Source organism: Lampris incognitus, chromosome 19 (assembly GCF_029633865.1).
Source record: "Lampris incognitus isolate fLamInc1 chromosome 19, fLamInc1.hap2, whole genome shotgun sequence".
Taxonomy (NCBI): Eukaryota; Metazoa; Chordata; class Actinopteri; order Lampriformes; family Lampridae; genus Lampris; species Lampris incognitus.
In genome coordinates, this window is record NC_079229.1 from 7,372,080 (window position 1) to 7,387,358 (window position 15,279).

Consider the following 15,279-nt stretch of genomic DNA (forward strand, 5'->3'; position numbering starts at 1 on the left):
CAGCCACTTCCACACTTATTTTAACACAATAACTTCAATTCGATAAATGTTCATGAAACCGCATTTATGCAAATGGCATAAGTAAGGACAGTTACACAAACTCAATACAACAGCAGTAATGAACACAAAGAGCTGATCATCTCTTGCAGAATCTGACAAAAGAAACAAAGGACTAGGTAAACAATCATTCAACTCAGTTACTAATGTAATCAACCAGTATTTTCAAGTTTAAACTAAAATTTTGTTGTTGAAATCACCTTTCTGGATTTCCAAAAAAAACAAAACAATAATAATAATTATGGCACCATCAGCAAAATAATTCTACCCAGTAATAAAAGCTTACTATGGTTTTAAAAAGATTTGTGTTTACATGTTTTGTTTTTTAGTATTTCAGAACCCCAAAATTGGTCCATATGACTAAATGATTTGGCATAATCAGACTAGAAATTACAACCTGAACGTTCATGGGGGATCCTATGATTTAGTTTCATTTTTGCCAATAGCAATTTTCCTGCAATTTTCCCACAATTCCAATTGGTGGAAATTCTATGTGCTTTCAGGCAGCATCTAACAACTGTAATTAGCATGTCATCAGTTTCACGCCTCAGTCTGCTAGAACTGACCCCTCGGTTTTGCAGGAGGTGTAAACGACGGGGTGCATTGTAACCTTCGTCATACCAGGAGACTGAGGATGCAGACAATGCCCTTTTACACCTCAGCTCCTTTGGGGAGGGAGGAAGAGTCGTGTCAACAATGAATCAAATAGTGAGCATAAAAAACAAAACAAAAACCTGTATAGTCTCGAAGAGCAGACGCCAGTCCTGAACTAAAGTGCTGCAAATGAAATGGAATTATGGTAAGAGTATAATAAAAAAATCCTTTTGAGTCTGCCGCTGGACAGGCTCCAGGGTTAGTCTATTTGTCTTGTCAAAGTCTGTCCGTGTTTTTTTTGTTTTTTGTTTTTTTGTCTCAGTGCGAGGGAAGACTCCTATTTCCTTGGTTCCATGAGGTCGTGCATGTCACACCAGAGGCAGGAGCCAGCCCGAACTCTTGGAGGTGGAGCCTGCGTGGAGGGAGACGGTCTGGAGGAAGGAATGCATGATACGGGATCGAGGAGGGTACATAAGCAACCTGGTTGGTCACTTAACAAGCTCCGAACCTCATCAACACTGTCCAGTTCCTAATAAGTCTATCCTTGGCCACGTATCTATTCATGGCAACCAACCATTGGCCAAAGAGAGGAGGAGGATTGGGGTGTGGGGGTTCACCTCCCATTTTCGAGTCATTTTAAGTGCCTTCAGTGGAAGTCAGTTAAGTCCTTAGGGTGGGACTGGACAAGTCGCGCCACTGTGGGCAGATCAATCCAGCGACCACTCATTCCTGTGGCCACAGTCCAAGGGTCAGTCCAGTGTTAAGATTCATTCATTCTTCTCTAGTGATTTTTTTCAGAGGGGGGGGGTGAATCACGTCCATGTTTGTCTGTCTCAAGAGTCCTTAATGCAGTTCAATCAGACAAGCGGCGCGGTCCATAGTACTTCCCATTCCCTCAGAGAGCTGGGATTGTCAATCACATAGGAATGTGGAGATGGTAGGTGGGCCTTTTGATATGAGGATGAGCAGAAGTCCATAAAAAGTAGAGGGCTTGTCTAGGGGTAATACTATGAGGTGGCTGTTAAAACGGTGCAATCTGTTGGTTAAGTTGTAGGGAAGCAGCGGGAGATACAGGGGCTCAAGCAGGTAATGTGGTGTTAGGGTCGGGTTGTGCTGCTGAGGCATTGAGCACAAAGGTGAGCTCAGCGCAAGACAGAATCATGAGAGTGAATCCTTCACAAACTGGCTGACAGGACTATAGAGCTCGACCCACATTGCACACACGCACACACGTGTTCCTGTTATATTATACTTTTTAACAATCATGATAATGATCAAAACAATCTCTCTGAGAACAGGAGGAGAGGGAGGGTGGAACCCGGGCTGGTTTTCCCTTGGCTGCAGTAATGGTTAGAGAGAAAAGAGAGATAGCCCTGGGCCAAGGGTGAAAATGGAACATGGGAGGGGGCTTAGCATTATAGCTGAAAGCCCTCCATCGGGGCCTCACACTGCTGAAAGAGGAACTGCTGCTGCTGCAGGTCGACGGCTGGAGCCAGGGATGGGTCCTCGTCTTCTGAGCTAAAGTAGCGCTCAACCAGGTCAAAGGCCTTCTGGTATATCTCTTGGTTCTCATGGCCCTGCAGAAACTCCAACTTGTCCAGACCTGGATGAGGAAGGGATTACTGTGGTTAGGCAGTTTTGCTCTTGAGGGAAGTTTGAGTAAGTGTGCAACATGTTACGAATCCATGAAAAGAGGTTTGTTTTTGAATTAGCTCTGGAGAATAATGGCAAATAAGTTTATATTTAGAACATCTGATATCAATGATGCATCTTATTCAAACTGAGTGTATGTACACACCATAGGCCTCCTCTATAGGTGCACAGTAGGGGTTGATGCCTGCTCCCCTTTTGGCCTCCAGCTCCCCCAGGCGTAGGATGTTCTCCAGCCCATTCAGAGCTACCTGCACGATCTTGGAGTCCATCAGTGTGAGCAGGTCACACAGAGGCTTTATACAGCCCAGTTCCACCAGATGCCTGCAGGGGACAGTGTAGTAGACATACAAGCACACAGAATAGAGCTTTTATTAATTAGCCTTAAGTAGTAGATTAGGATAGAATTGGGATAGGCTCCAGCATCTCCGTGACCCTGAGCAGGACAAACGGTTTGGATAATGGATGGATAGGAGATTAATTGCGCTCGACTCCGCCTAGATTCTAAACACTACACACTAGAGGAGGGTGTGCTTACAGATTTGTCACATGACCCATTCAAAGTTTATGACTGACCTAAGGCTAAGAAGTATAGTTTGTCTTCAAAGCCAAAAAGACATGCATTTTAGGGTTAAAACTCCTGCCTGTACCCCTGACCAAGGCAATGGAAAGAAGAACTGGAGTTGGTCCCTGGGCGCTGCAGCTGCCTACCACTCCTATACAATAGGATGGGTTAAATGCAGACAACACATTTAATTGTAACTTACAATGACCAAAAAAAAAAAAGTGGCTTTCTCCCTTCTTCAAAAGTACTAGATGGAGCACAGACCTTTACATTGAATCTCACTAAATTCCAGGGGTTTCATTTCAGCGTCACAGGCGGGACAGTTAAAAGTTAATAGTATTCCTTATAAATCCTCTATTAAAGGATTAGCCTTTTTGCCCTTTGATGGATTTAGGGGAAATGACATGGGCTTCCACACACATTATACTTTCTCAGAGAAACCTGTAGTTGAAAAGCAATATTAGGTGAATCCACATGTATTCCAGGACACAAGGCTGGTCTACTCCCTCCCCAACCATTGTAGATGTGCAATCAGGGTTTTTCCTGGTTCAACATAAGGCAGGCGTCCGGGTTGCGGGTTGCGGTCTATTCCATTGCTTACCAACACAGGGATCGCCAGTTCAAATCCCTGTGTTACCTCCGGCTTGGTCGGGCGTTCCTACAGACGCAATCGGCCGTGTCTGCGAGTGGGAAACCGGCTGTGGGTATGTGTCCTGGTCGCTGCACTAGCGCCTCCTATGGTCGGTCGGTGCGCTGGTTTGGGGGAGAGGGGGAACTGGGGGGAATAGCGTGATACTCCAACGCGCTACATTCCCCTGGCAAAACTCCTCACTATCAGATGAAAAGAAGCGGCTGGTGACTCCACATGTATAGCAGGAGGCATGTGGTAGTCTGCAGCCCTCCCCGGATTGGCAGAGGGGGTGGAGCAGAGATCAGGATGGCTCAGAAGAGTGGGGTTATTGGCCGGATACAATTGGAAGGGGGGGGGGGTGTAAAAAAAAAAAGAGGCTTAGATGGTAACTTTGCATGACAGCGACTGTGGTCGATCCAGCTTTACTGCCATCATCAACTCAGTGTGGCATCGCCATACATTTATATTTGGAATGTAAGTTCAGGTCTTAAGCGACCACTACAATGTATTGAGATATATATAAAAAATTAAATGCATGACAAACTTTAAAAATTGGAAAAATTTAAATATATTTTATAATATATTTAATTATTTGTTAAAAGATCTGTAAACAAATGAAGGCTGTTGTGTTGCTTTAAAGCCCCCTGAGGCAAACTTGTAATTTGTGATATTGGGCTATACAAATAAAATTGACTTGACTTTAAAGTGCCACTGAAATAACAAAGTACCATAATTAAAAAGCTACAAAGTGCCTTTAAAACAGAAAATAAATATTTGTGCTTGTGACCAAGTTAAACTGACTTCTAATCACAGTAGATGTCTCATCCAGTGACTGAGTATTTGACCCTCCTCATTGTGTTCACCTTGTAAGCCATTTTAACAAAGCCCATGTGAGGGAATGAATTTAAGTGCATGAATCTGTCTTTTTATTAACCTATGTCCCATAAGGGGCTCCGTACAAATGAATTAGACAAATTTGAGGAATAAATAAAAGGTAGAAGGAGTAGGGTTTTCCTAAAAATCAATGTATAGACTCATACAAAAATAATCCCTCCCAATCATCACTTATGATCCACTAGACGTGTGTGGCGGTGTCTGTATCTGCAGAGACCCTTTCCTCTGCCTGTATTTTCTTATTTTGCTGTGTGCGGGACGTTTCTCCCTGTGTCTGTGTGGGTTTCCGCTGGGGGCTCCAGTTGCCTCCCACAGTCCAAAGACATGTAGGTCAGGTGAATCAGCTGTACTACAAATTGCCCCTAGGTATGAATTTGTGTGTGTGTGTGGGGGTCCTGTGTGATGGCCTGGCGGCCTGTCCAGGGTGTCTCCCCGCCTGCCGTCCAATGACTGCTGGGATAGGCCCCAGCATCCCTGCGTTCCTGACAGCAGGATAAGTGGTTCGAATAATGGACGGGATGTTTTTGGGGGTTAACCTTTGGGCAGTGGGACTCTATAAAAACATAGCGACCAGATGCCAGATCGAGATCGTAAGCACGCATCCTAGACACAGCGCCAAAAAGCCACAACTATAGCGAGGCGAAATGCCAAGCGGACAAAGCTCTTTTCAAAATGAGTGAATCTGGGGTTGGTTTTCACCCACTGGCGAGCGCTGAAGGAGAGGATGGGGATGAAGAGCGACACCGAGTTGGCCTGTACTCTGGGATGTGTTCTGGTTCTGCAGCCAGGGGGCGTGCCCTTCTGATGTAATTGAGCTGGGGGGCGGGGCCAAATTTGAATGTTGTGTTTACAAACTGCAACCGACATGTGCTACACACACCTTTTTTTTTAAGATTACTTTTTTTTTTTTTGGCATTTTCTGCCTTTATGGACAGTGACAGTAGAGAGAGAGAGAGAGAGAGAGAGAGACGGGAAAGGCAGGGGAGAGAGAGGGGATGACATGCGGCAAAGGGCTCAGGTTGGATCGAACCCAGGCCGCCGCGGTAAGGACTCAGCCTTATATGGTATGCGCTCTGCCAGCTGAGCCACTGGGACGCCCCCATTCTACCTTTAATGAAAGTTCAGCCTAGAGGTCCCTCTCACTCCTGTTTGATCGCTTGGCTCGCCCGCTTATCCTGTCGATGTCATCTGTGCGAGATTTTTTTTAAGATTCTTCCACTCCGGCTGTGAAAGGTAGCGCTACCGTCTTCTTCGTCTTCCATGGCTATTGCATATATAGCGTAACTAGTCTAGTCACACCTGCTGGTGGACTCGATGAATTGCAGAAATAAATGTATGGACAATTTTAACCGTTTTTACATGGTTTTTCTAGCGCAACTTCTCTTAGAAGGCCTAGGCAGGGTGGGGAAAAAAAAAAAGCCTTTTCAATGCAGGAAAAATCTTGGCAATGGCAGGACCACAGGAGAAGATGGAATGTGGACATGTTAAATTAGGATGAAAAAGGAGATTATGGGGCATCCAGATAGCGTAGCGGTCTATTCCGTTGCCTACCAACACGAGGATTGATGGTTCGAATCCCCGTGTAACCTCCGGCTTCGTTGGGCGTCCCTACAAACACAATTGGCTGTGTCTGCGGGTGGGAAGCCGGGAGGGAGGGGGAACTGGGGGGAATAGCATGATCCTCCCACGTGCTACGTTATCCTGGCGAAACTCCTCACTGTCAGGTGAAAAGAAGCGGCTGGCGACTCCACCTGTATCGGAGGAGACATGTGGTAGTCTGCAGCCCTCCCCGGATCAACAGAGGGGGTGGAGCAGTGACCTGGATAGCTCGGAAGAGTGGGGTAATTGGCAAAGTACAATTGGGGAGAAAAAAAGGGAGGGGAAAGAAGAAAAAAAAAAAGCAAAGAAAAAGGAGATTACAACAAACAGAAAACATTACTTCTGATTAAGGGTGACTTGATGTAAGTTATATTGCCAGGACTGACCACAGGCTTATGCGATTCCATCCATCTATCCATTTTCCGAACCACTTATCCTGCTCTTAGGGTCGCGGGGATGCTGGAGCCTATCCCAGCAGTCACTGGGTAGCAGGTGGGGACACACCCTGGACAGGCCGCCAGACTATCACACAGGGCCAACATACACACACACACACACACACACACACACACACACACACCTAGGGACAATTTAATACGGCTGATTCATCTGACCTACATGTCTTTGGACTGTGGGAGGAAACCGGAGCCCCCGGAGGAAACCCACACATACGCGGGGAGAACATGTAAACTCCACAAAGACAACCTGGGACGACCCCAAAGGTTGGACTACCCCGGGGCTGGAACCCTGGAGCTTCTTGCCTTGAGGCGACCGCGCTAACCACTTGGCCACCGTGCTGCCCCTATGCGATTCACGTTCCCCAAATAACATAAATGTGTCAGGAGCAAGCTACAGTAAAATGACTGTGTGACTAGCAGACCTGTATCCAGACCAAGTCTTTGCGGGTAAGTCCAAAGCTAATCAAATTCGAGTCAAGTCCAAGTCTTTCAGGTGGTGAGTCCTACTCAAGACCAATGGGACCAAAACTTCTATAAAGACTGACAACATAACAGTGCAAATCCAATTAAACACCATGTCTTTAACTGTAGTAGTCTACCATCAAAAGTAAAAGTAAAAATGTCACTACACTAGGGCATCCGGGTAACGTAGCGGTGTAGTCTGTTGTCTACCAACATGGGGATCGCCGGTTCAAATCCTCGTGTTGCCTCCAGCTTGGTTGAGTGTCTCTACAGACACAATTGGCCGTGTCTGCGGGTGGGAAGCCAAATGTGGGTATGTATCCTGTTCGCTGCACTAGCGCCTCCTCTGGTCGGTCAGGGCGCCTGTTCGGGGGGGAGGGGGAACTGGGGGGAACAGCAGGATCCTCCCACGCGCTACCGTCCCACTGGCGAAACTCCTCACTGTCAGGTGAAAAGAAGCGGCTGGCGACTCCACATGTATTGGAGGAAGCATGTCATAGTCTACAGCCCTCCCCAGCTTAGCAGAGGGGGTGGCGCAGTGACCGGGACGGCTCGGAAAATAGGGTAAGTACAATTGGGGAGAAATAGCGGGGGGGATTCACTACACTGTAATCTCTATTTAAACTATTTTCTCCCTCTGCCTGAGTTCAATTTTCCACTGTTTCAGAGACATAATGATAGAAAAAGAAACATTTGATAAGATTGCACTTTTATGATCTCCTCAGGGCAAGTTTGACATTCATTTCAAAAACAAAAAAAAAGTAAATTCAAGTTTTGTCTCGATTGGTCTTGAAAAATAATCACGAGTCCACACTATCTGAAATTTAATCAGGTCCAAGTCATTATGCTGAGAAGTCTGAGATGAGACCGAGACCTTCAAACCGTGGAGTCGAGTCCATACTGATACTATAACACTAGAACACACAGGTGATAGTAATGTAAACTGGTTTCAGGCTGCATCAAAGTAAAGAAAACGAGGCTGCATAAATATCTTTTATATAGATCAGTGATCTGACCTGATTTGCTCAGCAGAGCCCCCCGATGTGGCATTGGTGATGGCCCATGCTGCCTCCTTTCGGGTGCGGAACTCGGCCACTTGCAGGATAGAGATGAGAGGGGGCAGCAGCCCTGCATCTATCACCATCTACCGAGAATGAGAGACTTGACTTAGTGTAGGAATGCCATTGATTTTCCCAGCAAGAGCAAAACAGACGCCGCCAGCGTCTCTTGTCAGAATAAGCAAAAATAAGGGCGATAGATAGAACACCTCACATTTTCAAGTTTACTAAGCTTGTCCCTCCTGATTGGGCCCTCAAGGGTCAAAAATTTGCAGGCCAGATTGTTAAGACGCCTGCCCACATACCTGTATCTGCACCCGGTTCCCTGCTGTTATGTTGGAGATGGTCCAGCAGGCTTCTTTCTTGATGGACTCCTTGGGGCTGCTGAGGAGGTGGAGCAGAGACTGCAGGGCTGAACAGTTCAGGATCACCTGGACAAGACATCAGTGCACACACGAAGGTCAGAAATATCCTAACAAAGAAATCCTTCTCGCAGAAGGTTGAGACATACACATCAAATAAAACTTGACTTTTTTTTGCGAAGCACTCATCACAAAGACAACAGATCTTTTTTTTTTCTTTACCAGATACCTTCAAATAGAAAAAAAAGGAATGGAAAGGCTACGAGCAGTAGCAATCGGCATCAAGTTTGGAGGAGTGGACTGATGATTGTAAGGTTGGCCTTTAAATTATTTCCACAAATGGCAGTACAAAAAAACTTTAAAATTTTATTGACTTCCAGTATTGCTTTCTGCATGAACATGCTTTTACCTGTGTTTGTAGGTCATCTCCTGTAACTATGTTTCCCACAGCCCGCAGTGCAGGAGACACCACTTTATAATCTGAGTGCCTAGAACACATAGCAAGAAATCAATAGGAAATTCCTCTCTATGCCTGAAAGCTTAAACACGTCTGGCAACAATATGGTATTCATGATTCTATATTCAACACCTTGAAATAAGAGAAAAAAAACAAAACAGCAGCATTCTTTATACATTTTCCAAAAATTAATGTTTTTACACTACATCACCCATTATCAGCAATTTCTGAATGAGCCGAAGCGCAAAACCTGCATCACAACCTAAATAACCCCTACGACCTCTGACCTCAAAAGTGTCAGTGCCTGTATAAGTAAGGCCTTACAGCAGTAACTCAACCAGTCTGCGGCAGACGCCTGAGTCAATGACAGCCTGGATTTTGTCATTTGGGCCATCCGACAGGTAGGACAGTGCCCAGCATGCGTCAGCCAGAATATCTGTGTCATTAACAAATAGTAGCCAGGAGAGCACACTGAGGCAAGGGGACACCTGAAAAGAATGGGACAAAGAAGTGGTTGGGGGAGGTTAATAAAGGAGCCCAGTCATTGTTTGTATGGTACAGGCAAGTGGAACCCGCCTGTGTTGTCCTGTCTTTATATTTAAGCACATAAAAGAGCTTGTGACCTTGAGCTATGCCAGGTAGGTAGGTTGTTACCTTGACAATGATGGGTGATTTTATATCATTACCATAGCAATACATTATCCTAGTCAATCACCTTGGTGAAGTCTGGAGGTGGGTTCTTCCCTCTGCACAAGTTTGAGAGTGCCCAGACTGCATTCCTCATCATTGTCAGACGATTTTGTTTGGCCAGTAACCTGCAAAAGAATCGGCACATTCTTAATCACAAATGCAGCTGAAAAAGAAAACTAAGTACTCTTCTCTCTCTGTATTTTCAGAAATGGGCAATAGGGAACATTAGAGATTAGGGAAATTATGTATTCAGTTGTTACTTACTGCACTAAGGAGGGCAGGATGTTGCAGTCCACTACATAGTCTCTGCATTCTGTGCTATCACCGGCTATGTTTCCCAAAGCCCACACTGCCTGAGGAAAAGGGGGGAAAAAATCATCTCATAAAAAAATAAATAAATAAAAATTTAACAGGAAATTGTTAAATTGAATTATTTGGCTAAGGATAGCAGTCTAACAACATGCTGATCACATTCCAATTTGGTAATTGCAGTTAAAATTTGAATGCTTGAATTAGTTAAATTATGGCAATAGCCTGGGGCACTAATAACATGAAACATCACAAGAACAGTTTTCACGCACTTTTAATGAAAAGACAGAAGGTTGAGAGCACAGGGTCAGATCATAGTGAAAAGAAAGTCAGAATCCTTCTTACCTGTTCCTGAACGTCTTCGAAGTCAGAAGCAAGCATTTCTATGAAAATGGGCACAGCGCCTGCCTGGATTACCACACGCGTCTGGTGGGACGTACCTGATGCAATGTTGGTCAGCACCCATGCAGCCTCAAACTGGAAAAAAAATGTTTTGTTGGCTATGTAAATTCTCACATACAGGGAAATTTTACTGGGTGGAGTGGTTTCAGAAATCAAACATGAGTAAAATGACCCAGTGAAATTATAAAAGTAGCTGGCTATCTCAAGGATGGTTCTTACATCTTATATATTTAGCAGAGGATAACATTACTGTCTGTCTAGATTAGGGGATCTCAACTAGTTTGGAATCAGGACAAAAGTTTTGACATGACAGTCGAAGATGAAACCAACTGTATTTAACTGCAAGCCTTCAAATAAGATGCACTTTCTGATAAAAGTAAACAAAAGTACAAGTCTGGGTCAAGCCATCAGTGATGTTCAAAAATATCCTGAATTTATAGTAAACTTCAGTCTGGATGCAGTTTGATTTGTTTGTTATGGGTAACTGTGGAAAAATTATTATTAGAAATGTACCTGCAGTGTGCAGTTTTCCCTCCTCTTCAAAAATTCCACAAAACGCTCCACCACCCCAGAAGTGGCAATGACTTCATCAATAGGTGGGTTGGGTTCTGTATAGGGTGAGACAAAGTTGAATAAAGTGGGAAGCAGCAACCATTGTAAAACAAAGTGAATTGTACCCCTGAGCCATAGCATATGATTTCAGCGCCCTTGCCTTTAGATAAGAGCTTCCTGAAGCGCTGAGTGCCCATCAGCTGCTGCTCAGGAGAGCTGGAAAAGATCATTTGAGTCATGTCCTCAGATATCACCCCACCCTGCAGAACCCCCAGGAATGTAGGCAGACAGACAGACAAGAGAGAAAGAAAAAAAGGCAAAGAAATCGTGAATTTTACTGAAAAAATAATGGTTGTGGGGAAGCAAGAGATCATGTATGTGTGGATCTTGAGCATGTGTGGGTTTGATTGTATTCCTCTTTCTTACCATGGCTGGGTCCAAGTTGTTGGCTTGCGATTCCAGATAGCCACTATCAGCCATCCCATCGTCCTCCAGGACTCCGTCTTCCTCCACTGTAGCAACATTCCTCCTCTTAAACAGCTGGAACAACGGGGAACATTATTGGGTCACAAAAAAGAAAAACCAACAACCTGCTTCCAAGTCAACAGAAAGGTAAAACATCTAGTCACTACAGTATTAGCAAAAACAGTATAGAAAAGTAATAGTCATTTTGCCCCACACAAATTTTATACAGTGGAGCTGAAGCGTCACTCATCAACCAACACTGAGCGAGCGTTTAAAAAGGTGCAGCATATGGTAAAGCGTTTAATGACCAGTTAGGTGCCACTCACTCCATCCTTGGCTTACCTGTTCATCCTTTTTCTGTTTGCGTAACTGTAGGCCTTCTTCTTCCCTCCTCCTCCTCATCTCATCTGTGTTAAGTGACTTGTTCTTGTAGCTTTTGAGCCGTGCATTGTCCTTACCCTGACTCATTGTGTAGCCTAGGAGGACAAGTGACGAGAAATAGTAAGGGACAGGGTGCGATAGGCTGAGGACTGAACTGAAGTCTGGACAGTGGCTGTCTGCACAAAGCACAGCTGTGGTTGTCAGTACCAAGCTTTGCTAAAGCCAGGGTCATAACGTGTCGTCCACGTTGTGGTGAAAAAATACCTTGACACCACTTAATTCAACGCGATGACAACTACATAACCTACTTATCAACGCACAGCTCCTGTACACCTCCAAACAGCATGTTTGTAGATGCATTAGAGGGATGAATTTTAAAGCATCAACAGTAACGTGACGTCACATTTCGGGATCACCGCGGTTAGCTAAAAGACCGCATTCAGCACTGGGGACAATTCGGTGCTTATGGGGATCAGTGGGGGTATCTGGTGGCATTAGTTAGCTTGTTAGCTCCCCCCTCCCCCCGGTCTCTGTTGACATTTTAAGACTCGCGCGACACAAATCGCTAAACCAACGGACACTGGCAGATTCCCGGTGCTTCCAGAAATCCCCATAACGCGTCGGACGGCGAATACCGCGGTATCCTGGTCCCCCGGAGCGTCAGACGTCCAGCTAGCTAACGCGGCAGCGACTAGCAACTCAAGCCCCCTGGATTGCGCTGCGGACGCTAAACCAGCTAGCTAACGTTAGCTAGCTCGCCCCCGGCTCCTGAATCTAGCGCAGGCGTCGGCTCGACCGACATCCTTTCCCGATATTGGGAATCTGCCCCGATCCGGAATAGGAAACATGACCAAAACAATTTACAATCGACGCGATTTGATTGTTCTCTGACCTGTCAGAAATCGGGCTGTCTAATCCCCTTATTCGCTAGGCCGCCGTCTCTTGCAACCGTCGCCGGTAAAATACTACGCATGCGTAAATTGGTGGGTCGCGAGCGCGCGCCCCCCCCCCTCCGCGAGCTTTGTGTCGCAAAACCCGGTACGCGTATTAACGTCCTGTCCTGTTGTGTGGTGTGTTGTGTTCCCCCTCTCAGACGCGCGGATATTGCGTTGACCTCGGTCGGGCATGTACCGGCCACGTGTTCGATCGCAATGCATGTAAAAGTGTTACTTACGCCCTCTTATAGTGATCTGCACAGCAGTGGGAAACGCTCTTTATCATGCAGCGCTTTCCGTTGCTCGCTTCTGCAAGGAGGAGGCGGCCACCCACACAACAACAGCGGTACCAGTGCGCCGCCAAACGGTCATTTTGGCCACGACACCTTCCGGGGACGCTGAGGAACCACGATTAGACGCTTACCCTCTTCAATGATAAGAGGAAACCAAAAAGACACCACGAGTTCTGATTTTGTCATTTTCATCAAAACTTAACCTCAAAAAGAGAGTTTTGGCAAAAGGGCCACCGATTTAAGATGCCGGTGACTGTAAAAGAATTAAGAGGCAACTTGAGAGATACCTCAAAATTGTTTATGCGACTCTTCTGCCCTGAATTTTCCTCTCGGAAAAACAGACCATGGGCGGAATCGCTGGTTGAATTAAAGCGTATCTTAGGTGTCAATTCCGGGCCTAAATGTTTGTCGTGTGCATGCTGTACGTCAGTGTTTCTCAACCGCGGGTCCGCGGACCCCTAGTGGTCCGTGGTATAATTGCAAGGGGTCCGTGAAAATAAAATATCTTTAAAAAAAAGATCCTATGACATTTATAGAAATAGGATTATTTTACTCAAATGTGACCGAGACCTTTATCTACCTAAACTATAAAGGGTAACAGGACTTTTTTCTCTAATTACATCTGTTTCACAAGTGTAATTTATTGTATTTTAATAAGAGATCTCGCTCCCGTTTGCATTGTTAAAAGTTACTGCATAAGAATTCTGTTGTTATATATATCTGAAAGTTACTGAATACATATTCTGTTTTGTTACATATATCTGAAAGTTACTGCATAAGAATTCTGTTTTGTTAACTATATCTAAGTTACAACTGAAAGCTCTTATTTTTGCCCCAAAGAGTGGATAAATGCTATAATGCAATTTAAAATGCAGTTTCTACTGTTTCTATCAAATTGCAACCCCCCTCCCCCAAGATCAGGTGGAGGGGTCCTCAGGGTAGATCAAAAATACGCAGGGGGTCCAGGACCCCAAAAAGGTTGAGAACCACTGCTGTACGTCATGCTGCAGCTCTGCTGCACCACATAGTTGTTGCCATGATGAAATTGCTTCATCATTTATCATTCGATCCACACAAATGCCTTGTTATCATTTAAAAGAGAAGAAGTAACAAACATTTCAACTTTCTCTACTTTCTTGCTCTAACTGAGAACTGGATCACGCCACAAAACACTACCACACCCACAGCTCTGTCTGATGTGTACTCTTTTTCTCACACTCCCAGAGCTGGGAGGCAGGGTGGTGGTACTGGCCTGCTAATCTCCCTGAAATGGAAATACTCTCTTGTTTCCATTCCACAATTTTCTCCGCCCTCTTTTGAATTTCATGCTGTTACTGCTTCTTATCCAGTCAAACTCACCGTCGTGGTTGTGTACCGCCCTCCAGCCCCCCTTGGTGAGTTTCTGGAGGAGCTTGACACACTTGTCTTGCACTTCCCTGTTGATGACTCTGCACTTATCCTACTCGGTGACTTCAACAGCCATACTGACAAGCTAGATCCTCTTCTCTCTTTCCTCTCCTCCTTTGACCTTCACTTCTCACCCTCTCCTCCTACCCACTAGGCCTGCAACCAGCTGGACCTTATCTTTAGTAGACACTGTCCTATTTCCAATATTACATTACAGTCATTTAACTCACGCTTTTATCCAAAGTGACTTACAATAAGTGCATTTAACGTAGGAAATCAGGAGAACTACTAGTCATCAGAGGTCATAAGTGCATCTAAACAAGCATCTAAGAGCAAAACCAGTGCTAAAGTAAATGTGCAAGAAAGAGTTTTTTTTTAAATGAGTGAATACAATAAGTGCTAAGAGCAAGTAACAGGGTAGAAGTTCTTAAAGAGGTGAGTTTTCAACCTGTGCCGAAAGATGGGCAGCGACTCCACTGTCCTGACATCAGTGGGGAGTTCATTCCACCACTGTGGGGCCAGGACAGAAAAGAGCCGTGACCGGGTCGATCGGCAGCAGGGGCCTCTGAGCGACGGGGCAACCAGGCGTCCCGAGGCAGCAGAGCGAAGTGGTCGGGCGGGGGTATAGGGCTTGACCATGGCCTGGAGATAGGAAGGAGCTGTTCCTTCCACTGCCCTGTAGGCTAGCACCAGTCTTAAACTGGATGCGAGCAGCTACTGGGAGCCAGTGTAGGGACATGAGAAGGGGAGTTGTGTGGGAGAACTTAGGGCGGTTGTACACTAGACGAGCTGCAGCTTTCTGAGCAAGCTCCAGAGGTCTGATGGCCGATGCTGGGGCGCCAGCAAGGAGAGAGTTGCCATAGTCCAGCCAGGAGATGACCAGAGCCTGGATGAGCACCTGTGCCGTCTCGTCGGTGAGGAATGGGCAAATCCTCCTGATGTTATAGAGGAGAAATCTGCAGGAGCGAGCAACCGATGCAACGTTTGCAGCAAACGACAGTTGGTCGTCCAGGATCACACCCAGATTACTCACAGTCCAAGTCGGCGTCACCATGGTG

General features: G+C 45.6%; 1 protein-coding gene across 1 annotated transcript; it reads right to left on the minus strand.

Annotated features, from left to right (window-relative positions):
- Positions 1 to 43: 43 nt before the first annotated feature.
- On the minus strand, positions 44 to 12,528 carry kpna1 (karyopherin alpha 1 (importin alpha 5)). Its single transcript, XM_056299113.1, has 14 exons — positions 12,479 to 12,528; positions 11,548 to 11,681; positions 11,167 to 11,280; positions 10,901 to 11,000; positions 10,702 to 10,796; positions 10,132 to 10,263; positions 9,742 to 9,830; positions 9,503 to 9,602; positions 9,112 to 9,275; positions 8,740 to 8,818; positions 8,274 to 8,399; positions 7,927 to 8,054; positions 2,450 to 2,625; positions 44 to 2,254 (listed from the first exon to the last, which is right to left on the minus strand). Exons 2-14 carry the CDS (start codon positions 11,671 to 11,673, stop codon positions 2,067 to 2,069), a joined length of 1,617 nt encoding a protein of 538 aa, XP_056155088.1. The 5' UTR covers positions 11,674 to 11,681; positions 12,479 to 12,528; the 3' UTR covers positions 44 to 2,066.
- Positions 12,529 to 15,279: the final 2,751 nt, after the last annotated feature.

Coding starts and splice junctions, on each gene's coding strand:
- kpna1 (XM_056299113.1), bottom strand. CDS start 11,673: ATGAGTCAGGGTAAGGACAATGCACGGCTCAAAAGCTACAAGAACAAG. Junction 2,626..7,926: donor GGCTCTGCTGAGCAAATCAG/GTCAGATCACTG, acceptor TGTCCCCTGCAG/GCATCTGGTGGAACTGGGCT. Junction 2,255..2,449: donor ACCTATAGAGGAGGCCTATG/GTGTGTACATAC, acceptor TTCCTCATCCAG/GTCTGGACAAGTTGGAGTTT.